Consider the following 26,698-nt stretch of genomic DNA (forward strand, 5'->3'; position numbering starts at 1 on the left):
CAGGGACTCTTCCATTTTTGTTTCACTCCATTATTCTGCAATACAGTTGTTTGAGCTCATAGTTGACAGTAGTAGTACATTTAATGTGGTAATCCTTTAGCCACATTTGTGATCAAGTTAACTAGAAACACTGCATTGCTTATGTGGATCCAGTCCAGTCCAGTTGGTAATATATATAAAATACTAAAAAATGCCAGGCTCTGAATCAAAGGTGAACTGACATGTCAAGTAAATCAGAACATTGAGGTGGAATAGTGAGGAAGCCTTTGCTGCCTTGCTGAATACCCTGCTACTACTAGGCTTTTTGTTCATCCATTAAGAAGCAAATTTTCAGGGACTGGGGATGTGGCTCAAGCAGTAGCACGCTTGCCTGGCATGCGTGCGGCCCGGGTTCAATCCTCAGCACCACATACAAACAAAGATGTTGTGTCCGCCAAATACTAAAAAAATATATTAAAATTCTCTCTCTCTCTCCCTCTGTCTTTAAAAAAAAAAAAAAGCAAATTTTCAGTTCAGCAAGTATTTAAAGTAGATTGGAAATCTATATAGAGCTTATTTTTTTTTTATCAAAACTTTGGAAACATATTTCAACGTTACTATTAGTAGCATATTCTTTGCTTTATTGATCAGTTGTTTTTTTTACAGTGCTAGGGATTAAACCCAGGGGCACTTTACTACTGAGCCACATCCATAATACTTGTATTTACTTTTCAGGCAGAGTCTCACTAAGTTGTGAAAGCTAGCCTTGAATTTGCCCATCCTCCTGCTTCAGCCTCCCTGTTACTGGGAATATGGGCATGTACCACCATGCCTGTCTCAAAGTTCTTTAGGTATTCCATAAATGATACAATGGGACATAATGCTCTTTTGGAGCAAGGCAATTTACATACCTGTAATCCCAGTGGCTTCAGAGGCTGAGACAGAAGAATCACAAATTATGAGACCCTGTATCAGATTACAAATAAAAGACCTGGGGCTATAGCTTATTGGCAGAGTGCTCTGCTAATGTAGTTTGTTTCTGAACAATAGAATAAGAGAAAAGGCTTTTGGTAAATCAGACTTCTGCTTCTACCCTTTTGAGATTAGCTCCTAAATTTGTCATTTATTTCAGTCACTTAGTGTTGTTTATCTCCTCTCTGTCCCACAGGGGTTGATAGTTCTTGGGGAGGCACCTCCACCAGAACATACAGCAGACTTACTGCTTCCATTTAGTTCTGAGGTGAAGACAGATCATGGGACTGATAAATTGGTAAGTATAAAATAAAGGAAAGGGGAAACGAGTGAGAATTGAGGGTATAACTTCAGCACACAGTTTATTCTCTATAAATAGAAAGTTCCCATTGGCTAAAAGAAGGAAACTATCCCCTTTTATCACTTTGGGCATTTTGAGATCTGAATTCCTAAATCGGGCAACATAGGAACCCTCTTGCTGTGTAGCTGACCTTAGAATTTAAAGGTGTTTCCTATCCCTCAAGAAACCACAGCCAGAGCAAATATGAAATTTTGGAATGTTGTTTGGAATCTGTAGACCTGGCTATACCCTGACCCTTTGAGAGGTAAAATAAAACTTTTTTGGCTTACTATAATATATATAACCTTTTCATTAAAAGGTTGGACTAGAGGTTAAACTCTGAAAAATGTTGAAAATACTGTCTATGGGTGATTCTTATTTTATAATGAGGATAAAACTATCTTCCATAATCTTCCATATCCTTAGACCCTAGATCAAATCTCCCTCTTCTATTCTTTCCCTTTCCCTAACATAATTTCTTTCTTTCTGAATTCTAGGAGTGCTCATTTATTTATTATACTTTTTAAGTTTCCCTAAAAGCTAGCTGGCTTTTATGAATATTAGCATTTCTTCATGTCAGCTCAACAACTGAGTTTGCAATTCCAGTAATTATTCATTTTGATTATGCTTCCTGGTAGTAAGCAGTATTAACTCTTTAAATCGGGGGTTACTCATTAAAGCATGTTACCTTTTATATTTATCATTGTTAACAGGAACTCATATAAAATATAATGAAAATTAACTTTCTTCTGAGAAAGATCATAGAGATGTTTGGGTTTTGAAAAGGTCTTTTACTCAGTTTTGAATGCCAGCTGCTGTTGCTATGGATAAATATAACAACATTAAGAGATCAAGAGTTCTTAACTAGAGGGTAGTTTTGAATAAAGAACAGAGTGCCAAATTACGCCACTGTTCAGATCTGTAATGTGAGTTAATTATATGCTATCAATAGAATTTTTTAAGTGACTTATGAAACTTTAATTATTCCAGCCAAGGGAAATATTGCTCATGAGAGAAGAATCATGGGTAAATTGAGAGGTCAGCTGATGATAATAAAGAGGCAAAGAAAACTCGAGGCATATTTGATTGGGAATAAGTTCTCTATAAACATTTATATAAATGTATCATATGTCTTCAACAAAATGCAAATCAGTTTTTACAAGAAAATCTACAATAAACATCTAACTTAAATTATCTGGGCCCCTAATCAGTTATAAATAGTAGATAAAACAAAATGTGGGCTTGTTGAATAATGTTCCATTGTTAATACCGAAAGAACATATAGCCAGTCTTTTTTCCTTATTTCCAAACTGAATGATCATTTTTTGGCAGAATCAATACCTATATATGTGGGTCTTGAAGACAGTACAGATATTACTGAAATTTAAGTTGTTCTAAAGGGCCCCAGCCTGTGACATTTAGAGACTAAAGGTGAGCCTCTTTTGAGCCATGGAGCAAAGCAAGAAATTCTCCTTGAGATAGGAGATGGCTTTGTGTTGGGAGAAGAAAATAAGATCCAATGAGGAACTCCTATAAAGTTCCTCTTCCCCCTTCTGGGGATTTGCACAATCTTACCACTCAAGACAGTTGGAAAGGTAAGGCTTGTTGAAGAGAGACAGTGAAGGCCTATGGCTTTGTAGCTGCCAATAAAGTCTTCTGTGTTCAAATAAATAGCTGATGTGAAGTAAAGCTGTTTTTGTACAAAGAAGGTGAGCCCCTGGAAAGAAAAAAGCTGTTGAGAGTTGTTCTCCTGTGTTGAGAAGCATGCCCTTTATCTTTCCCTCCTCCCTCTTCATTCCCTTGAATAGCAAACCATTTTCACCCATGTAAGAAAAAGTAGTGAAGGACCAGAGAATAACTAACTTGAAACTTATTTAAGTGAAGAAAGTAGTTTAAAATTATTCAAGAAAGTCATCAAGATTTCAGACAAAAAGTATTTTCAGGAAGAAGTGAGGGCTTTTTGGTCCATGTATCACAGGGTTTCTAGCATTCCACCAGAGAGCCATAGTATCCTTGGCTTGTATATTGTTGGAGGCTGGAATTCAGAGCTGGCCAATAGGTAGAATTTAAGGGAGGGAGTAGCGAAGAGGGAGCTACATGGGATGGAGCAGGACTTAAGCCCACAATCTGTATATATCCCTTCAAATCTTGATCTGACCTTGAGCTGTCCATGTTCAGGTCAGATTTTTACATGGTCTAGTAGAAAGTAACAATTGGAAGACTGAAAAGAATTGAACAGAGATGGTTGTCGTTACTGTGGGGAACGCAGAATTTGGAGTTTGGATCTCACATTGGACTTCGCATTGAAAGCATGGGGTGCTTACACTTTTGAGTTAAAAGAATGTTTTGCCAGACTAAGTAATTAACTATAGGATTAAGGAGAAAACCAAAATATTTAAGTAGGCTTCCGTATGTTTCTTTGAATGCAGAATTACCAGTTCCACAAAATCAAGATGACCACTTAGAAAAACCTTAGCATCCTTCAGGGAAAGTGAATTGAAACCAGAGTCTCTATAGTGACATATACAATAAAAATTATTATACCTAGGAATAACCAGTAAAAATGATCCTTAGTTATGAAGGAAAAAAGAGAAAATGGGACTGACAAAGTTTAAGAAGAATATCACTTTGTTTAAATGAAGAAAAGTCAATTTACAGATAGAGTAAAAAAATTCTTTGGAGACTAGTATACATGAGAACTACTTTGTAGTCAGATGTGACAATCAAAAGTGAAGACCGTCTTAAAAGTAGCCATAGGGAAAAGGTGAATTCCACACAATAAAGCATTGATCCTCAAGATAGATGAGGCCAAAAATAATGGAATTATATAAATTGCTCAGAGAGGGAGGCTCAATCACAGCATAAATAAAATGTTCAGATTCCTTAAGAGATTACCAAAACTGCAGAAGTGCAGCCATCCCTTGGTATTCCCAGGGTATTGATACCATTATCACCCCCACATATGCCAAAATTGTGGCATGCCCAAATCCCTTCTGTAAAGTGGCATATAGTATTTCTACACATGTCCTCCTATATACTTCAAATCTCGAGATATTAAGTAACCTCTAGATTATGTTTAACACCTGTTGAGAGTTCTCCAGTGTTAAGAAGCATGCCCTTCTTGTAATACAATGTAAAGAATTGTTAGATTGTACTGTTTAGATAATAATGACCAAAAGAAAGTCTGTATATATTCAGTATGGACATGTTTTTTTTCTGAATACTGTTTTATACTGACATACAGTGCACAGAGTTCTGATTTTGCCATTCTCAACCAACACTTTTGTTTTCTGTTTGTTTTTTGGTTGTAGTCATCCTAATGGTTATGAGATGGTATCTCAAAGAGTAAAAATACTGAACATATTTTCATGTGGTTATTCCCCATTTATATGTCTTTTCTGGCAAAATGTCTGTTCAAATCCTTTTCTTATTTAAAAAAAATTTTTAAAGTTATTGATGGACCTTTGTTTTATGTATGTATGTGGTGCTGAGAATTGAACCCGATGCCTCACACATGCTAGGCAAGTAATGAACTACAGCCCTAGCCCCCATTTCTCATTTTTGAAGTGGTTTGTTTGTGAAATTCTTCATTGTTTCAAGAGTTCTACAAGTTTTGGATTTCATTCCCTATTCAGATGTGTGATTTGCAAATGTTTTCTCTCAATCTCTGGGTTGCCTTTTTACTCTGTGAATAGTGTTGTTGTTATTGTTTTTTGTTTTGATGCACAAAGTTTTTAAATTTTTCATGAAATTCAATTTGTCCTTTTTTTTTTTTTTTTTTTTTTTTTAATCTTTGGTTGTCATATCAAGAAATCATTGCCAGGTCTAGGGTTGTAGCTCTGTGGTAGCGTGCTTGCCTACCACGTATGAGGCCCTGCGTTTGATCCTCAACACCACATAAAGATAAATAAATAATATAAAGGTATTATGTTCATCTACAACTAAAAAAAAAATAAAATAAAATTAATCATTGCCAAATTCAGAGTTTTAAAGGTTTTTTATTTTTTTTTTGTAGTTGTTCTGAGAGATTTATAGTTTTAGGTGTTAACTTTTAAGTCTTTGATCCATTTTTTAAATATTTTTTTAGTTGTAGAAGGACACAACATCTTTTTAGTTATTTTTATGTGGTGCTGAGGATCGAACCCGGTGCCTCACATATGTGAGGTAAGTGCTCTACCACTGAGCCACAACCCCAGCCCCTTTTGATCCATTTTGAGTTAATTTTTACTCTTAATTTTAGAGAAGAATCACCTTCATTTTTGGATATCCAGTTTTCCCAACATCATATGGGCAGGTATGTGTCATCACATAAATTCAGTAGTGTCATCTAAGAAGCCATACGGTCCAGGGCTTTTCTTTGCTTGCTAGATTTTTTTTTATTACTGATTCAATCTCCTCACTAGTTTTAGCTTTATTCAGATATTCTATTTCTTTACGAGGTAGACTTGATAGATTTTATATTTCTAGGAATTTGTCCATTTCATCAATCTGTTGGTGTGTAATTGTTCATATAGTCTCATAATCTTTTTAGTTTCTGTAGAATCAGTAGTAATATCCCCATTTTTATTTATGACTTTTTAAAAATTTTATTTTAGTTGTAGATGGACACAGTACCTTTATTTTTAATTTATTTATTTTTATGTGGTGTTGAGGATTGAACCCAGGGCTTCACAACGCGAGGCAAGTGCTGTATCACTGAGTCACAATCCCAGCCCCTTATGACTTTTTTTTTTCAGTCTTCTATTTTTCTTAGTCCTTCTAGATAAAGCCTTTATCAAATGGTCACCTTTAGGTTTCACGGTTTGTTTTTTCTCAGTCATCTTTATTAGTTTCTTCTGCTGGCTTTGGATTGGGACTTACTTTTCTTATTTTCTATAAAGTTAAGATCTTGGGTTTTTGTTTAAATGTTTTTACATTTTTTAAAGTTGTTGATAGACCTTTATTTAATTTATGTTTATGTGGTGCTGAGAATCAAACCCAGTGCTTCACACATGTCAGGCAAGTGCACTACCACTGAGCCACAGCCCCAGTGCCAAGATCTTGTTTTTAATGTAAGTGTTCATAGCAGTAAATTTTCCTCATAACATTTAACACTTTAACTACTTCCCATAAGTTTTGGGATGTTATATAGTTTTGTAGGTTGGTTGGTTGGTTTCTCTTATGGTGCCAGGGATTGAACCCAGGGTCTTGTGCATGCAAGGTAAGCACTCTTACCAGCTGAGCTATATCCCCAGCCCTATAGGGTGTTATTGTTTTTTTGGGTGTGGGGTTGTTTTGTTTTGTTTTGGTAGTGCTTGAGATTGAGCCCAGGGCTTTGCCCAAGAAAGTGTTCCACGGGCCAGCGCGTTTGCGCATGCCTGTAATCTCAGCAGCTCAGGAGGCTGAGGCAGTAGGATCATGAGTTCAAAAGCAGCCTCAGTATTGGCAAGGTGCTAAGCAACTCAGTGAGACCCTGTCTCTAAATAAAATACAAAAATAGGGCCAGGAAGTGTGTGTGTGGCATTAGGGATTGAACACATGAATGGTGTGACTCTACTTTGTGTACAATCAGAGAAATGAAAAATTGTGCTCCATTTGTGTACTATGAAATGCATTCTGCTGTCATATATAACAAATTAGAACAAATAAATAAATAAATTATAAAATATATATATCTTAATCTTCTGTCATTAGTTTGTCAGACGTTGAATACGAAGAAAATAAATTCTCATTTTAATGAATTCTCAGGTTCGGGAATCTCTCTGTCTTTATATATGTGTGTATTATATATGTGTGTGTGTATACATACACTCATATGAAGTCTTATATTAAACCTTAAGTAAGTAAGAATACTGAATTTTATAAATTTTTTGTTCTGCAATAAAAATTTAAATATCAAAATCAGTTTTTTGCTTCAATTTTGTTTGGTTGAATATCTTACACAGAGGCAAGGAATCAACTTCACATATAGTATTTAATGAGATCTCTTTTAAGTGTAGAAATTGGGTGCTGCCTTCTCCATTTATAATAGTCTGCTTTTTCTTGGAGTATAGGTAGGGAATGAATTAGGTTTTTCTGAAAGCAATAAAAATTAGCATGATGATGTTTGAAATAGCATGATGAGTGTGTATTATATTGATTCTTACCCAAAAATAGAAAACCTCTTTAAACCCTAATTCTCCTCATTTTCCTCTCAGAATTATGTAGAAATTTTGACTCATTCTTATTAGTGATAATATTTTTCAAATAAGTTCATTATTTTGTTTGCTTTAGGATTTCCACATATATTTTTTATTGCTCCCCTCTTTAGCTCCAGACAGCATTGAGTAATGGAATTTTGTTTTGAATCTAGTAGCTCCTAGGTATTACATGGGGGTGATATCCAACTTATTTGAACTGGTACATTACTTCAGTGAGATATTCTTTCTCAGTTTTGTATGTTTGGGGTAGATAAATTAAATACCAAGTGAAATTTCTAAAATTTATTTCCTGTGGAATTCTATTGCTGTATATAATGTCTTCAGTTAACATTAATGCTATTAATGTGGTCCTTCTGCCTATACATTGCTCTGAAAGAAGAAATATTAATGCATGGGGCTGGGCTTGTGGCTCAGTGGTAGAGCGCTTGTCTAGTATGCATGAGGCACTGGGTTCGATTCTCAACGCCATATACAAATAAATAGAATTAAATGTCCAACAACTAAAAAATATTTTTTAAAAAAGAAATATTAATGTATTTGATTCTTTAGCTGCTTACCTTGATGTGCAGTGAATTATTTTTTATATATGTTCTCAGGGGTCTTTGTGTAGCTTTGTTCCTACTTCCTTAGGGTTGTTGATAGTAATTTAAGATGTAAAATATACTGTTAACAGTGTTTACCTATAATAAGTTTTGTAAAAGCTTGCTGTTGTTCTGGGTGTGATGATGGATGCCTGTAATTTACCAAGGAGGCTGAAACAGTGTCAACAATGTGGGGAATAACAGGCATGTGGAAGAGGGGAGTATAAGAATTTTTATTTTGTCTAATGGAGGTCAGAAAAGTGGTTTTATTGGGAAAGATGTACTTGAGTGTTGTGGACTTGCTGAAATATTGTATAGGGAATGCGTTCCAGCGGGGAGGGTAATGGGACCTGGCATTATCAGGGAACTGCAAATAACTTATGATGAAGTATTGGATGTTTTGACTAATTCATAACGGATTTTGTATTTATCTTAAAGTATGAACTTCATCCTATAACTGATAACAAAATGTAGACTGAAAATAGATTTATGTGTGAATGAAGTATACTTTGATATTTCTGGATCATTGTTTCCTTTCTTCTTTTCAATGAATTTTTTGATGGATATGGTGTCTCACTGTGATGCCCAGACTGGCATAGAACTCTGGCTTCAAGGCATCTTCCCTCCTCTGTCTCCTAAGTTGCTGGAACTATAGGTGCATGTTATCAGGCCCAACTTGATACTTGTAAATTGATTTTACACTTAGTAAGACATTTCAAAGTCATATACATGTCCACATACCCTTTACCTAGCTTCCTCTGAAGTTAACAATTTGCCATAATAACCATTGACAAAGACCAGGAATTAACACTGATATAAAACTAGACATTTTAATAGAATTTCACTAGTTTTTCTCACTAGTGTCTGTTTTGCTTATTCAGAATCTTATTTTGTATTTTGTATCTCTCATTTTGTATTTAATTGTAATGGAGTTTTGTTTTGTCTTTTTTTTTTTTAATTTTTTTTAGTTGTCAGTTGATCTTTATTTACTTATACGTGGTGCTGAGAATCGAACACAGTGCCTCACACATTCGAGGCAAGTGTTCTACCAACTGAGCCACAACCCCAGCCCCAGTTGTCATCTCTTTTAATCTTTTTTTTTTTTTAATATTTTTTTTAGTTGTAGATGAACACACAATATCTATGTTTATGTGGTGCTGAGGATCGAACCCAGTACCTCACACAGGCAAGACAAACGCTTTACCACAGAGCTACAGTCCCAGCCCTCTTTTAATCTTTTAAGTGTCCTCTCCAGTCCATAAGTTTCTCAGCTTTTGTCTTTCATGACTGGTCAGTTAATTTCGTAGCAACTCCAGTTAATTTTCCTCAAACTGGAGTTGCCTGCTATTTTCTCATTCTTAGATGTAATGCAATTTTGAAAGACTTTTACATAAGTGTTACTAAGCTCTTAGGAGAATTGTATCAGAGGTTTTATGGTGGTGTTGTGTCTTTGTACTGATGATGATACATTTTTTTACTTGGTTAATATAGTACCTGCTTATCTGTTTGTGCTGGTACTTGCTTGTAATTCCTGCAACTCAGGAAGCTGAGCAAGAGGATGGCTAAAACCAGCCTCAGAAACTTAGTGAAGCCCTGTCTCAATAAAAAATTAAAAAGGCTGGGGGTGTGGCCAGTGGTAAAGCACCTCCGGATTAATCCCAAGTACCTCCCCCCGACGCCCCCCGCAAAAAAAAAAAAAAAAAAAAAAGAGCCTGCTAGATTATTGCTCCCCTGTAAAGTTAGTCATTCATTATGAAGGTAAGAATACTATCTCTCAGGGAGTTGCTGTGCAAATACTGTCACCCACAATTTTATCATCTAACTAAATAGGATTTTTTCATACAGTGGTTTTTGCTATGTTATTTACTGAGTGGGGATTTTTCTGACTAGTTTTTTTTTTTTAACATTTATTGTAATTCTGTTGGGAAGAATTGTTCTTTCTCCCCATTTATTCAGTTGTTTAGTTCAGAATGGATCCATGCATCTTAATGTTATTCTGTGGGTTATATTATTATATAATAATACTATTATTATTATTATTATTATTATTATTATTCAGTTTTTTTCCAGTTGTCTGTTATTGGCATTGGGAGCTCCATGTCATTGCTGCTGGAATTTCTCAACAGATAAAACTAGGAAATATGTGCATTTCCTATATCTTACACACACATTTATCTAACATCTGTGTATTAAAACCGTGAGTTCATAGCAATTCATCAGTCTCCTCGCCCGCTTATAATCACTGGTTCAGTTCCCGTTTCATAATTACCATCTCATACCTCTGTGAGAAATACGTTTAACTAGAGTATAATATTTGTGTACAATGGTAGCTCTGTCATACATAGTCAGAAAACACTGTTTCTGAGTTTAGTTGTTTGTACTTTGTACTGTTTCTAGTCCCATTCTCACAGAGAAAATAGTTGATTTGGGTTTTTGTTTTGTCTGTGTAACATTACTATAGTTCTTAGAGATACATAGAAAAGTATTCCTATTTTTTCTGTTTCCATTTTTCCTTTTTTACATCATATTCTCAGTAGGTAAACAATTTCATTGGTGTTTGGATTATCCATCTTGTATTTCTTATGCACAAATGAATAGAGACATGTATGTTTTCTTATGTTTCCCTCATTGGTAAATATTTCTTTTAAAGATTAGATTTGAAATTGAGTGATTTTCGGTTTTGTTTAGCACAGGCAATGCTTATTTAATATAAAATGTGATAATTATTTATAATAAAATATAATTATTATTTATCATTATTTGTTGTTAGTTTATATTTGTAAGATGAGCCTTGTACTTTTTTCTTACTCATCCTACTTTACAGAAGTAATGGGGAAAAGAACTGAACTTTAAGTGAGGACTGATGTTTTTTCTCAGAGAAAAGGATGCTAAAAGTGTAAAGCATTGTCATTTTTTAATAGTCCAAGATATATTCCTTGTACCATTGGTTCAGTTGGAAACACTTTCTTTTTCTTGAAGTTTTGCAGTCACCAGGATTGATGAGTGGTACATTGGCATGACAAGGGTTTGGGGGCAGAGAGTAAAGAGATGGATGCTGAGAAGAAAATACTGGATCCACAGTATTAAATACTGACTAATTAAGACTTTTAAAGTAAATAGAGCTTTAGATAAATAAGTTGAATAATAAAGATCTATAAGACTGTGATTACAATTGCTGTTTGTTTAGATGCATGTTTTCAGCAATGTTAGTAAGTATAAATCTTAGGTTCAGATCATTGGACTTGTAACAGCATTGTGTTTGTTGAAATAAAACATAATAATTATATAACTTCTCCTTTATCATCAACTTACAGACATAGGAAAATGAGGCACATGGCCCCATTTTACATAAGGAGAAATTGAATCTAATAAGTAACTTGGTGGAAGTGAAATTTTCAGAACCATGCACTCCAAGTGTAGTACTGTTATCCAACAGAGTCACTAATTTATCTTAAGCCAGGCATAAAAATTCCTATCACTTAGTTAACATTTTTATTTTGATACTGTTTGTCAGAAAGGGAATAACTAACCAAAACCCAACTCTTAAATTTTCTAGCCGAATAAATGTGTTTAAAATAAAATGGTATTTCAAGCAGGTGTGATGTGATGTGAATTGAATAACAAAGTAAAACCTCATACACATATCTTAAAGGTAGAGTTTAATTTTATTGTGCATTTTTAAGTGTGAGCCTCTTTGTATTTACCCTTTTACTTTCTTTACCTTTTGGTAAAACAAATCTAGCGATTCTCAGGCCCCACAAAAGCACACCCTTCATAAAACCTTAATTTAGTTTTTCTTCAAAGGCTTTGTTACACTTAATTGTCTGGCTAACAGGGAGGAGTGATGAATCAGACAGATGCTAGCTTTATATGAGTAACAACTTTGAATGTCATTGCCGATTTAATCATTTTATGCCATACACCTGTCCTTTGAGTCAAGAAAAATGTTCAGTAACCCTCCTCTGACTCTTAAGATTATGCCAAAAGTAATCCCCTGTGCCCTTGCTTTGAAGAGAAGGGGGTTATTAAAAGCATTTTACCTACCACATTAGCTTTTCTGCTCTTCTTTTTGGCTGTGGGATGCAGAAACTCTTAGGGTACATCAGAACACACAAAATTCAGATAGAAGCTTTTTTATTGATAACTCCTGTTCTCTGCTCAGGGCAATCATAGATTCGTTCATCCTTTTTCAGTTTCCTATTGGAGGGGTAGGTAAGATACCTGAGTCATGCTTTAATTTTCTGAAAACACTATAATGATGTGAACCATTACAGTAGTTACTGGTAAAGCCTAAATTATTTGTGGATTTAACATTTCTTAAAAGTTTGTTAATATGTTCACACTTTTCAGACTTCAGGATAGGGAGTGTTCACTTTGTCTCATGTGAATGTATATAAAAGTTCTGAGTGAAATTACATATTTGTGAGTTTTTAAAATTTTTTTCTTAAATGGAACGCTGAGATTGGGGTTACTATTTTAAACCCTTTTGCATTTGAGAATGGGTGAACCTACTTGCTCAAATCCTGTGCATTTTTTAAAAATAGTTTTTTAGTTGTAGGTGGACAAAATACCTTTATTTTATTTATTTATATGTGATGCTGAGGATGAAACCCCATGCCTCACACGTGCTAGGCAATAACACCTATTCTTCATATTAGAGTATACCAGCAAAAATTTGATAGAGTATTTTTGTGTTGAAAGGAATCTTCTTCATATTTAGTATACCTGAAGTCACACAACCTGAATCTTTTTTTTTTTTTAGTCCTTTTTATTGTTGGTAGTTTTTTGTCATGTTGTAATGTTTGTTTATTCTTTATGAGGTTCCTCTTACTGTTTTGTTTTTAACATAAAAATATAACCTAATTATAAGGAAAACTTTCGGTTCTAACACTTTGTTCATTATGTGTATACATACATTTTAGTCACTAAAACTGTATTTAAAATATTTTGCATTTACCCCATTTACTAAAACAATTTCTGTGAAGTTTTTTTTTTTTTCCTTTAAATACTCTCCTGGCATGAGAAGAAGAAATATCTTTTATGATTCTTTTTGACATTTTGATTTGGTACACTGCAATTTGTAATTATGCCTCAGATACTGAGCATTTAGGTTATTGATATTATTGCTGTGACGAACTTTATAAATACGATTCAATTATCTTATAGTTCTTGCTGTTTAATACCATGTTGCTTTCCAAGGAAAGTCAAAACAGTTTAAGGGTATGAATCTGTGTGCCGTTTTGATTTGGTTAAAGAATAGTAACATTTTATCCTGGAAGGTGTCCTTGCAGTTAAATCGCTATACTCCTTGCCAAACAAAACAAAACAAAACAAAATTTTTATAGCATTGATTAATATAATTAAGACATTTGTGATACCTTAGTAGATGTTCAGGGTATCTAACAAGGAAAACATTTCCCCAGTGTTCACTTATTGTAGTATACTTACATGACTAGTCTGTTTGTATACTTACCTTGAGCTGGCTTTTGGGGTTAATTTGTATTAAATCTTTTAAATTATCTTCCTAATCTGTGTACTTACTTTATACTTATCCAGGACTGCTTTCAGGACTGTAGATCCTTTGGTCTATTTTCTTGGAAGTGTGAATATCAGAAATAGTTCTGTGATACTTAGAAGAAGCAGGTGGGATTTCAACCTCAAAATACTGACCTTAAATTCAAGGGTAGCAATTATAGGAAGGAGAACTTCAGAACATCCCAAAGCCAGATCAAATGTAAGGGGATAAAGGCAACAATCTTTCTGAGATATTTCACCAACCCCAGAACCAGTGGATAGCTTGATAGCTTTATTGTCTTACAGGCTTTATTCCCTGTACTTGAAAGATGCCATGTGACTCACACTAATAACTGTTCCTGATTTGTTTTGAGTATTGAAATTAAAAACCTTTACATAATTCTTACACATCTATCTTATTTCATCTTATATTCTAAGCATATTTGATTTATATAGTCTGAAGTCAGTATCTGTCAATTAGATTCATTAGATATTTTGATTTTGTTTCCTGCAAAAGAATAATCTATATATATACACACACACACATACATATACACACAAAAAAATGCAATTCTTGGAAATCAAGTTTCCACCATACACCATAAACCGATAATAACTACATTTAATTTTTTCTCTTAGTTGCCTTGATACTGGTATTACTCTATACTCTTTGACCCTTAGCATAAGGTTCATGTTACTGCGTAATTGTTTGGCTATAGTTCTCTTCCACAGATCATTTCCTTGTCAGTAGGCCTTTACTACTTTTAATCTGATAAATATTTATGTTCCTCATTCTTCTTTGTTTCAAAGCAAAAGCTAATTTCCCCTCAGTTATATGAGTTTTACTCAAATTTTCAAGTCGGTCATGAGAAATATTCGGTGCTTGCCATAAATGATATGGTGCTGCTTTTTAGATAGGGGTGTTATTGGGTTAATGTTAATTTGTATTTATTTTTTTCTTATTCAGATTGAATCTGTTTCTCAGCCACTGGAAAACCATGGTGCCCCTGTTGGTCCTATTTCAGAGTCATTATCTACCAAATCATGTGGAGCACTGAGACCTGTCAATGGAGTTATTAACACGTATGTTTTATGCCTTCTACTTCTTATACTTAGTAGGCTTGTAAAAGGTGAGTTTGTTATCTCTAGCCAATACTGATCCTGATTTGAAGAAGCAGAAGCTTTATCATGGATTAATATTTTGCATGCTTCCTACTATACCAATATATTTATGTATTTCTCTCTTATCTACCATGGTCTAAAAGGGCCTGGACATGGAGGGAAAAAAAAAAGTATACAATTATTTTACATCATTATTATTGGTCCCAAATCTTAGAGGAATTCCTCAAAGAAGTTTACATAAATACCTCTGTGGTAGAACAGATTAATTCCCCAAGGCTGTGTTTGTAAATCTGTGTATATGAAGGTTCACAGAACCCTAAACAAATGAACAGTATACATCCCTAGAATTGAAGATTCACAGGTATGCTGATTCTAAGGCAGCTCATTAACATTTGCAGATTTCCATCATTTTCTTACCAGTTGTAATTATCAAGACTTTTTAATCACGTTTGTGTTGAGGAAAACCTAATCACAGGAACTTAAGATTACTTACTGACCTTTGTACTTTTCAGACATAATAGAGTAAATGTACACCAAGAACCTTATAAATAAACACAGACACAGCAACATACTTAGATTAGTGGACCTTATCCAGAAATGACCTGCTTCCGCTGTAGAGCACTAGTTTATGTTTGTGAGCATTTGCTAGTAGAGGAGGTTGGACCAATTATTAGAGGCTTTGTTTCCCATGTTTTCTAAAAAGTGAATATTTTTCCTTCCCCTGTGTAGTCTTCAGCCTGTCTTGGCAGACCATATTCCAGGTGACAGCTCAGATGCTGAGGAACAATTACATAAAAAGCAACGACTGAATCTAGTTTCTTCATCATCTGATGGTACCTGTGTGGCAGCCCGGACACGTCCTGTACTGAGCTGTAAGAAGCGGAGGCTTGTTCGACCCAATAGCATTGTCCCTCTTTCTAAGAAGGTCAGTACCAGAGAGATTTGGTCATTGTCAGTGAGCCAGGTGCTAAGAGGGATTAATTAATCTCATACCACCTTTGATTTGCTTAATTTAAAGGTTTTTCAAACTTGGCTAACAACCAAGATTTTCTAGAGAGCTTTAAAAATATACTAGGTTCCTGGGCCTTGTTTTCTAGAGAGTCTGATTCAGTTGCTCTGGATTGGAGCTGAAAGTTATGTTTTCAAAAAGCAAAACATTGTTAGGTGATTGATTCTTCGGCCAGATTTGGAGGAGAGTGTACTTTCTCACCTGCACCGTTTTCACTGAAAATGGCAGTGTTGAAGGCTTTGTCTTTAAAGACATGTTACTAAATGAATGTTTATCTTCACAAAGAAAATGAAGATTAATTCACAGTTTCGGGGAACTTTTTATTACTGATTCTTTAGTTAGCAGAGTTTGTACTCTTCTTAAACTAATAAAATAATACTCCAGTAAAATTGGTACTATGCAGTGGCCAAAAACATTGACTTCAAACATGATTCATTTTACTTTGAATTATGGTACTGCCACCTAGTAGTTTGGAAGATGTTAGCCCCTCTCACCCTTTCTCTTTTCCAAAACCTAAGAAAACTCATAAGATTGTTTGAAGATTGATTGATATGCGTATAACCTGCTTACTAGGGTGTATGGTTGATAAGATCCTAGTACAGAGTAGTTTACCACTTTTGATTTTGTTCATTCACTCATTCTCTGTGTACTTATTGAGCTACAATGAGCTAGATGTTTTCTGAGTATTGGGAATACAATACTAAATTAAAAACATAAAAATATTTACTCTCATGAAACACATAAATTAATGAACTATATAATATGTCATATAGCATTAAATAGTGGGGCAAAAAATGCAACAGGAAATAAGAAAATGCTGGGAAGCTCAAATAAAGAAGTAGTTTGGGGATAAATTAGATCCTGAGAACGTACAAGACACAGAGCTATGAAAGATGATGAAGAAAGGGCTCAAAAAAGTGACACTTGAAGCAAAAAGAAAACCAAGAGAGCATGGTGGGGAAAGGAAGAAAGTGTTTCAGAGAGGAAAGTAGTGACCATGTGAGTCAGATGCTGTAGACAGTTTAATAATAAAAAGACTGACAGGGCCAGAGATGTTTTGGTGACCTTGATGAGCACTTTTGGTAGAGGGTGAAAAGGGGTGAAAACCTGTTTTGAGTGGGTTCAGGAAAGAATGGGACAAAAAGAATTGAGGGAACCATTAAGAAAATCTTTCAAAGAATGTTGCTATAAAGGAGAAAGCAGAGTAGCCTGTTTGAAGGACAGTCTTTCTTAAGGGGAACTATTGTAGTTTATTGGCTGAGGACAGAGGAGGGGAATGAGAGACAGTTGCTGGAATCATTAATATGGACAGTGAATTTTCAATACTTGGTTTGCTTTGCATGATCCTAAAACTAGTTAGTTAAGGTTCAAACATGGTGTTGTTTTATATGGAATTTACTTTTGTGTGAAGCAAGAATCCAACTTTTCCCCCCTAAGTGATGAGCCCCTAGTTTATCTGATCCATTTATTGAAAAATCACCTTATATGCTTTAGGCTGTTTAATTCTTTTTTTTTTTTTTTTTTTTAAGTATTTTTTTTAGTTGTACATGGACACAATATCTTTATTTATTTGTTTCTTTTGTATGTGGAGCTGAGAATCAAACTAGGTGCCTCACACATGTGAAGCAAGCACTCTACCACTGAGCCACAACCTTAGCCCAGTTTAATTCTTGAGCAGATTATTTTCTTAGTTACTTATTGGTACTAAGGATTGAATCTACCAATAAGCCACATCCCCAGCCCTTTTTATTTTTTATTTCGAAGCAAGGTCTCATTGAATTATGGAAGCTGTCCTTGAACTTGTGATCCTCCCCCCTCAGCCTCCCAAATCACTAAAATGATAGATGTACACCACCACATCAGGCTACAGACAGATTATGTTAATTACCAGTTACTTTACATTTATTCTTCCAGGTTTTGTTTTTGTTTTATTATGAATCTTTTTTTTTCCTATTGGTACATTATAACTACATACAGTAGTGAAATTTGTTTTTACGTATTCATGCATGCACACAATATTAATAGAATAATCTTGTCAATTTCAGTTTCCTGTACCTCCCCTTTTCTTCTCTACCTCCCTCCCCCATGTTTCTTCTACTCATCTCCCTCTATTTTCATGAGATTCCCTCTCCCCTTTTATTATCCCCTTTTTCATATGACCATTGACTTTCTGAGTTTGGCATATTTCACTTAGCATGATGTTTTCCACTTCATCCATATTCTTGCAAATGACATAATTTTATTCTTTTATGACCAAATAAAACTCTGTTGTGTATATATACCACAATTTCTTTATTCACTCCTGTGCTGTTGAACCACATAGATTGGTTCCATAACTTGGCTATTGTGAATGATACTGCTATAAATGTGGTTATTGATGTATTGCTATAGTATGCTGACTTTAATTCTTTAGGAGAAATACTAATGTATGATACAGCTGGGTCATATGGCGGTTCCATTCCTAGTCTGAGGAACCTCCAGACTGATTTCCAAAGTGGTTGTTCTAATTTACAATGCCACTAACAGTAAAAGCAGTCCTTTTCCAACCTCATTTTCTATTTATTATTATTATTATTATTATTCCCAGCATTTATTTATTGGTACCAGGGATTGAATTCAGGGGCCTATTTTCCCCAGCCCTATTCTGTTGCTTAGCACCTCACCTTTGCTGAGGGTAGCTTTGAACTCTTGGTCCTCCTGTGTCATCCTCCTCCACCGATTGGATTACAGGCATGTGCCACCGTGCCCGGCCCGGCCATCAGCATTTATTATTTATTGTGGGGGTTTTTGTTTCTGTTTTGCTTATTTGCTGAGGCTGGCTTCCAGTTTGTGATTGTCCTTCCCAAGTTGCTGGGATTACAGGCATGCACCACACTCCTGGATTATTGTTTGTATTTGTGGTGACTGCCATTCTAACTGGAGTCAGATGAAGCCTCAGTGTAGTTTTGATATGCTTGCTGTTTATATTTTTTTTCTTTTGAGAAATATCTGTTAATTTCATTTGCCAATTTATTGTTTAGGTTGTTCGGTGTTTTGTTTTGTTTTGTTTTTAGTTCTTTATGTATTCTGGATATTAATCATCTGTCAGAAGAGGAGTGTTGGTCCTGCACTTTATTGTAACAGTTGCAAAGTTGACTTTTGTGCAAGATGAGAGATAGGATCTAGTTTCATTCATCTTATATGGCTTTCCAGATTTCCCAGCACCATTTGTTTGAAAAGCTGACTTTTCTCCAGTGGGTGTTTGTGGCACCTTTGTCAAGAATCAGATGACTGTGCCTGCGGGTTTGTCTCTCTGTCTTCTGTTTTATTCTTTTGTGTGTCTCTTATGCCAACACCATGCAGTTTTCATTACTGTAGCTCTGTAGCGGTATTTAAAGTGAAATATTGTGATGCCTCCAGCATTGCTTTTTTTTTTTTTTGGCTTAGAACTGCTTTGGTAATAATGAGTCTTCCATTCTTCCAAATAAATTTTGAATTTTAGGACTGGTTTTTTTCTAATTCCGTGAAGAACATTATCAGTATTTCAGTGGGGATTGACTTGAAATCCTTTTGGTAATATGGCCATTTTAACAATATTAACTCTGCCTATCCGTGAACATGGGAAGTTCTTCTGTATTCTAGTGACTTCCATTTTTTTCTTCAGTGCTTTATAATTTTTATCATAGAGGTTTTGCACCTCCTTGGTTAGAGTTTTTCTTTTTTTTAAGAGATTATTGTGGGGCTGGGGATGTGGCTCAAGTGGTGGCGCGCTTGCCTGGCGTGCGTGCGGTCCGGGTTCGATCCTCAGCACCACATACAAACAAAGATGTTGTGTCCGCCGAAAACTAAAAAATAAATATTAAAAAAAAAAAATTCTCAAAAAAAAAAAGAGATTATTGTGGACCAGGGCTGTGGCTCAGTGGTAGAGCATTTACCTAGCATGCATGAGCACTGAGTTCAATTCCTGGCACCATATACAATAAACAAATAAATAAAAGGTGTACTTTGTTAAAAAAAGAAAGAAAGATTATTGTGAATGGAATTGTTTTCCTAATTTCCTTTTCAGCAAATTTGATATTTTTAAAAAATATTTTTTGTTGTAGATGGACTCAATACCTTTATTTAGGTTTTTTTGTTTGTTTGTTTTTAATATAGTACTGGGGATCAAACCCAATGCCTCATGCATGCTAGGCAAGCTCTACCACTGAGCCACAACCCCAGCCCTCATCAAATTTGTTACTGAGGTAAGGGAAAGCTGTTAAGTTTTGCATATTCATTTTGTATTCTGTCTTTCAGTTTTAGTTTTAAGATTATTTGTTTAAATTCTTTTTTACTGCTGCTTTCCCCCTCAAACCTAGTTCAATGTTTTAGATTCATCTTTAGAATATTAGTATCTTTAAGCTTTATTGTGCTTTCTTTTGAGGAGCTGGGTGGATGAACCCACTGAGTTACATCCCCAATTCATCACATGAACCCCCTTTTTTACTTTATTTTTAAATTTTGAGACAGAGTCTCAATAAATTACCCAGAGGGTGAATATGGAAACAAAGTTCTCAAAGTATTGAATAAGTTTTTAAATTTGTCATTTCTAGCATGTGTTTTCTATTTTTACCTTAATTTTAGTTTTTCACTTACATATTTTAGAAATACATATTATTTAAAATAAGTGTTCACTTTAAGAAAGTGACTATTTGAATAAAAAGAACTGAGGTAAGAGAATGACCATGGAGTGAATGAGGAAAAAAGCCAAGTGCAAATGATCTGGAAGTTTGTCTGCCATACTGGAGAAAGGTAGCAAGGAACCAGAGTAACTGGTAGAGTGGGCTAGGTGAGTATCAGGAAATGAAGTTGAAGAGGTGATAGAGGTGAAAGATAGTTTAGGGCCCTCTGCAAGAACCTGGGCTTTATTTTTTATTTTTTTGAGATAGGTTCTCACCAGGTTGCCAGGCTGGCCTTGAACTTGGGAGCTTCCTGTCTTTTAGCCTCTTAAGTAGTTAGGATTATAGCATGTGCCACAGCACCTATCCAGGAACTTTGTCTTTGAATACTTTTTTTTTTTTTTTTTTTTTTTTTTAGTTGTAGAGGGGACACACAATATCTTTGTTTTTTTTTTTAATATTTATTTTTTAGTTTTCGGAGGACACAACATCTTTGTTTGTATGTGGTGCTGAGGATCGAACCTGGGCCGCACGCATGCCAGGCAAGCGTGCTACCGCTTGAGCCACATCCCCAGCCCCACACAATATCTTTGTTTATTGATTTATTTTTTATGTGATGCTAGGCAAACACTCTATTAAATTTTGCCAGGTTTGGGATTTGTTATCCTTTTCTAAAAGGACTATAGAAGCCTTTCTAATTTCTTTATACCAGTACTATGTCAAAACTATTCATTTTTTGCTTAGATAGCGAATATTTCTCCAGGTTAGCTTGTACAGACTTAAAAATGACTACAGTTGATTGTTTCATTTGTAATAAATATATATAGCCAGTTTGACACATAACTAGTGCTTTTTTTGAAGAATTTTAAAATTTTGTGGGTTTTTCCCCCCTTCTTTCTCCTTACAACTAGTCTTTCAGCTATTCATATAGTAAATTGATTGTTTACCTGCTTCTGAGGGTGAATATGGAAACAAAGTTCTCAAAGTATTACATAACTTTTTAAATTTGTCATTTCTAGCATGTGTTTTCTCTCTAACTTCTATTTTTACCTTAATCCTAGTTTTACTTTGCTATTCTTGCCATGTTCTTTTTTAAAAAATTTTTTTATAATTATACATGGACACAATATCTTTATTTTATTTATTTATTTATGTGGTGCTGAGGATCGAACCCAAGGTCTCACATGTGCGAGGCGAGCACTCTACCGCTGAGCCACAACCCCAGCCCCTTGCCATATTCTTTTCGTACCCACATGTGTTCACTTTTTACTTAAGGGATATGCCCTAGCCTTGAAATAATGTTATTGTCCCATATGGAGAGCTCATGGTATCATGGGTTAGTTTATGAGGGGGAAAAAAAACCCATATTGCTCTTTCAGTGTTTTTTGTTTTTTTTCTTATTTAGATATTTGGTATCTTAATCTTTTTCATATTCATAGTTTTGGTGTGATTTTTAGATCCTAAAGATCTTCCCAAATCCTCCCATTTATCGATGATGTGATCTGTACCTGCAAACATATTCTCCTGACTCTCCAGAAAACCAGTTAAATAGGGTTGCACAGGATAATTTTTCCCAAAAACTGTAGAAATTAATATTGTCCTACATAAAAATATCATATTTAGTTAGTGTCCTTTCCTTTCAGTGGCATCTACAATTGCTGGTTAACTAGAATCTTCATTTCATTTTGTCCATTCTAACCTTCAAGAGACCTTCTTTGCTGGTCTGTGTGGTTGCTAGAAGGAGGCAGTTGGATGGAGAATGTTTTTAAAGATTCCATTGTTCTTAAATATTTACTTTCTCCTATACAAGTCCATAAAGGGAAGCCACTTTCAGAGAGTGTGCTGGAAATGAATGCAGCTGCAGCAGATTTTTTGCCAACAGAGATTTGTGCTACATTTTTGTCTTTATTATGTTATTGCCTTTGCTCCTGGGATCCCATCTCATAGTGCCATTCTCTAGGCAGGTTGTTTCTTCTAGGAGTGGTATTACCCAGATGATTTTGAGTTATGCTTTGGTAAATGCCAGGCTTATTCTTTATAATAACTACAGTATAGGGATCAACATGACTTCAACTTTTCTCCTCCAAGCCTAAGATGATAAAGGCACTGGTTTTTGTTTTGTTTTGTTTTTATTTTTGTTTTTAGCAGAATTAAGTCGTGGGGGAGGGGGGACATGGTAATAGGGATTGAACTACTGAGCCACATCTCCAGGCTTCTTTTAATTTTTATTTTTAGTTACAGATGGATATAATACAATTATTTGTTTTATTTTTTATGTGGTGCTGAGAATCAAACCAATGCCTCACACGTGCTCTACCGCTGAAACACAACCCCAGCGCCCCCCACTCCCCTTTTTTAAGGCAGGGTCTATTGAGTTGCACAGGGCCTTGAACTTGATCCTCCTGCCTCAGCCTCCAGAGTCACTGGAACTATAGGCATGCACCCTGCACCCAGCTAGAATTAAGTCTTTTGAAGACTTAAATTAGTTCATATTTCATTCCAGACTTTGCTGGAGAGATTGTTTATTTTGCCCTCATATACAAAGGAAGCTTAATGAAAATAATTTCTGTCCCCTTAGAATTAATACAAAGACTATGAATAAGAACACTCAGGATACAAAATTTATTTTGATTACTTAAGCATGAATCTTTTAACAGTGGGTTTTAGGCTAGGTTAAAGAGAATTTAATGAATTACTTGTCTCCAGAAATATGCCACCTTGTATGGGATTACCTGAAAGTTTTAAGGAAGAAGTATAAAGACAAAACGGAGGTAGTTGGTAATTAAGGGCTTCCATGTGGATGAAGTTGCTAAAAAGAATAAATCCAAGTCCTGAGAATCGGGAGCCTACTACTCGCCTTGGTAGACAGTTAAACCATCAGGTGGTCCAGATGTGGTGATGCATACCTGTAATACCAGCGACTGAGGAGACTAAGGCAGGAGGATTTCAAGTTTGAGGCCAGCCTTACAACTTAGCAAGGCCCTGTCTCAAAATTAAAAAGGCTGGGAATGTAGTTAAGTACTAGAACACCCTGGTTTTGGCCCCCAGTAACACAAACACACAGAACTTCAGGTGATGAAACTATGCAGATATTGTAAACTGTTTTCAGCACAATTTCAGTATCTTTTGAACTATTACGGGTTTGATATCTAGGCAAACAATTAGGGTGCCAAATAATTGGATTTTATTGAAAAGAAAGTTACCTTAATCACTTTGAAGGTCAATGTGTTCCAGAGACATGGAAATGACTTAACTAATCAAGCATTCTCTTGGCAGTGTCATATCGCTGTCTAACAAGGTTTCCTGAATCTTTGGGATAATGAGTGGGAATCTTGGTTTTTTATCAGATGCTGAATTATCAGAATTTTGTTTGGCTTTTCACAGGTTCACCGGAACAGCACAATCCGCTCTGGCTGTGATGTGAATCCCTCCTGTGCACTGTGTGGTTCAGGCAGTGTCAACACCATGCTTCCTGAAATCCACTACGAAGCCCCTCTGTTGGAACGCCTTTCCCAGTTGGACTCTTGTGTTCACCCTGTGCTAGCATTTCCAGATGGTAAGAAAGACCACAGAATATAAAGTCTAATGAATGAGACTTAACGAAGGTTTCAGCTCAGGTACTCACTCTAAATGTACCACTTCCCATCGGTCTTCAAACTTTGCAGAAAGGGTGCGATAGATGCGCCAAACCAGTATGTGACACTAAAAATATTGCAGCTTGCTAGGGAGTTTTCCCATTCACTGTTGAGTGTCTGGGAGGTGCCTGGGTTCAGTTGCCTCCTACCTCTAGTAATCTGGTTCTTTATAGCTTAGTTTATCTTTAAAAATATGTTCTTTGTATGCACCATGATATAAAATAGAATGGGCAGCATTGTTCTTGTGAGTGTATTCATATTGGTGTGTATGTGAAGACATGACATCTTTCCAGTGTGTTCATCAGCATGGATCCTTAGTGTTGGCATGTATTGTTTTTCTGATATTTACCTGCCTCTGATAAGTTTCTGTGTCTATCAGTTCTCCTTTCCCACCTCCCTTTTCACATCTAGCTCCCTCCAGTATGTTAAAAGACATGCATTCCTCTTGGCCATGTTGAGCCTCAATGTGGTATGGGTCTTGTTCCAGAGAGTATAAAACTTAAAACACAGAAGACAACAAATAAAGGGAACATTTCTAAGAGTTCACAGCTCCTAAATAATAATCCCGGGATGGGATGTAGCTCAGTGCCTCAAATTTGCAAAGCCCTGGATTGACCCCCCAGTTCTCCCTTCCAAAAAAAAAAATAATAATAATAATTTTAATCCTGGGAATTAAATTTACAAGATGGGTGGGGATATAGTTCAGTGCTAGGACATTTGTTTAAGCATGAGCAAGGCCCTGTGTGCAAGCCCCAGTATCACTGCAGGGGTTTGGGTGGAGTGGCTAGTTTTTATTTAAAAAGAAAAGGAATGAAGCCAGTCATGGTGGCACACACCTATAATGCCAATAACACAAGAGGCTGATGCAGAAGAACTACAAGTTCGAGGCCAGACTGGGCAGCTGAGTGAAGACTGTCTCAAAGTAAAACTTAAAAAAGAAGCCGGTAATGAATATAACTTACTGTAGAACACTCCTAGGTTCAATCCCCAGTGTGTATCACACACACACACACACACACTCCAAACAAAAAATAAATCAAATTGGTGTAGACTACAATTTATAGTAAGTTTGTGTAAGTCAGATTTTGACCAAAGTTTTGGTGGACTAATGGCAGGTTCAACAGGAAGATTTTTTTCTCTCAATTAATGAAAGTAAATATATTTACTTGCCAAAGTATTAACAAAATGGTTTTAAAGCATTTGTAGTATTCTAGAATATACAACCTTTATTATAAATTATCTGAAGTGATCTTTTTTTTTAAATTGCATTTTAAATAGTACACAAACAAAAATATTTGGAAACCACTGCTCTGGATAGTGCTTTTGTAATCTGGTATGGATTCACTGACTTTCACATAATGTGCTCTCTAATCATCACCATGTTGGGGTTGTTTTTTGTTTTGTTTTGATTTTGGTCTTGTTTGTTTGTGTTCTTTGTTTTTCAGTACTGGGGATTTGATCCAGGGCCTACACATGCTAGGCAAGTGCTATATTCACTGAGCTATCCCCAACTCCATATTTATTTATATGCTAATGGCGCATATTATGGCTATTTATTGTACTTTATCTTCTCGAGGATTCAGATCTGTGTTTTTCATGTCATCTTTCATAACATTTCACAAATAGATTGTACCTTTCTGAAAGGAGAATAACTGAAATAGGAGTTGAAGAATGAGAAAAGATTGTAGGATTTATAAATTTTACATGATATGAGAAAAAACATGGAAACAAGTGGTTTATAAACTTAAAAGGGCAGGTGGTAGATAAATATCTTAGGCTGTACAGGCCGTATAATCAGTGTCAGTTTATGTCACAACTGCTCAACTGACATTTTTAGCACAAAAGCAGTTATGGACAAGATGTTAAAAAAGGGAGGCCAAGTAGTGTTCCAATAACTATTGGAAGCAATAGTCATTGCCAACCCCCATTCTTAAGAATCCCCCTTGTAATTGTCATTTGATCATTAAAGAACTGTAATCTCCTGTTCTGTGTGTGTTCTTCAAATGAGTGAATTCTTTCTTGGCTCCCAAATGCTGTAGCTACAAGGAGTTTTGGCTTTTGTTACCAAAATCCTCTTTGTCAAAAGGAAGTGGTATAATATTCCTGCTGCCACATGATGACTTGTAAGAGTAGGAAAATTCAGAAAACTTGGAGCACATGGATAGCAAGATAAGAACCATAATAAGTAGGAAATGCCTGAACATTTTCCTTTGAACTTCATATTCAAAAGTCATTCACTTGTCCCTTTAAATTATAGATATTACCACTTCCATTATTATTTGTATAGTATTTTATGGTTTAAAAAGCACTTTTCTCAAATTTGTCTCATTTGCTTCTTTCCAAAGTCTTGTAATTTTATAGATCAAAGAATGCTTAGTGAGATGTGGTGGTTTATCCAAGACTAAATGGCTGTAGAATTCAAACTGGGAGTCAGCTAATGCCTCTCCTTCCTCTCACTATATTCTGTGTTCCTTCCCAGAGAAATTATTATGAAAAGTCAGATTTCTTCCCATTTCAAGATTCTGACTCCAGACAGAGCCTCCAGGAAAACTGGAAAGCATTTTCTTGAGTTATTCTTTGAATTTATTTATTTATTTATTTTTATTTTGGTACCAGGATTGAACCCAGGGGCACTTTAATACTGATCTATATCCCCAGCACTTTTTGAGACAGGCTTTCACTAAGTTGCTAAGGCTGGCATCCTCCTACCTCAGCCTTCCAAGTCCCTGG

General features: G+C 35.4%; 1 protein-coding gene across 9 annotated transcripts in view; it reads left to right on the forward strand.

Annotated features, from left to right (window-relative positions):
- Kansl1 (KAT8 regulatory NSL complex subunit 1) overlaps positions 1 to 26,698 on the forward strand; it is a 180,179-nt gene that overhangs the window by 136,855 nt on the left and 16,626 nt on the right. For all 9 annotated transcript variants that reach the window (XM_046421033.2, XM_046421035.2, XM_046421059.2 and 6 more), the window contains 4 exons: positions 1,148 to 1,249; positions 14,533 to 14,648; positions 15,417 to 15,612; positions 23,718 to 23,889. In XM_046421033.2, the coding sequence (XP_046276989.1) occupies positions 1,148 to 1,249; positions 14,533 to 14,648; positions 15,417 to 15,612; positions 23,718 to 23,889 (586 nt within the window). The remainder of the gene's footprint in view (positions 1 to 1,147; positions 1,250 to 14,532; positions 14,649 to 15,416; positions 15,613 to 23,717; positions 23,890 to 26,698) is intronic.

The sequence above is a fragment of the Marmota monax genome, unplaced genomic scaffold, assembly GCF_021218885.2.
Source record: "Marmota monax isolate L192 unplaced genomic scaffold, Marmota_monax_Labrador192_F-V1.1 WCK01_AAM20220418_F8-fsc00322, whole genome shotgun sequence".
In the NCBI taxonomy this organism is placed as follows: domain Eukaryota; kingdom Metazoa; phylum Chordata; class Mammalia; order Rodentia; family Sciuridae; genus Marmota; species Marmota monax.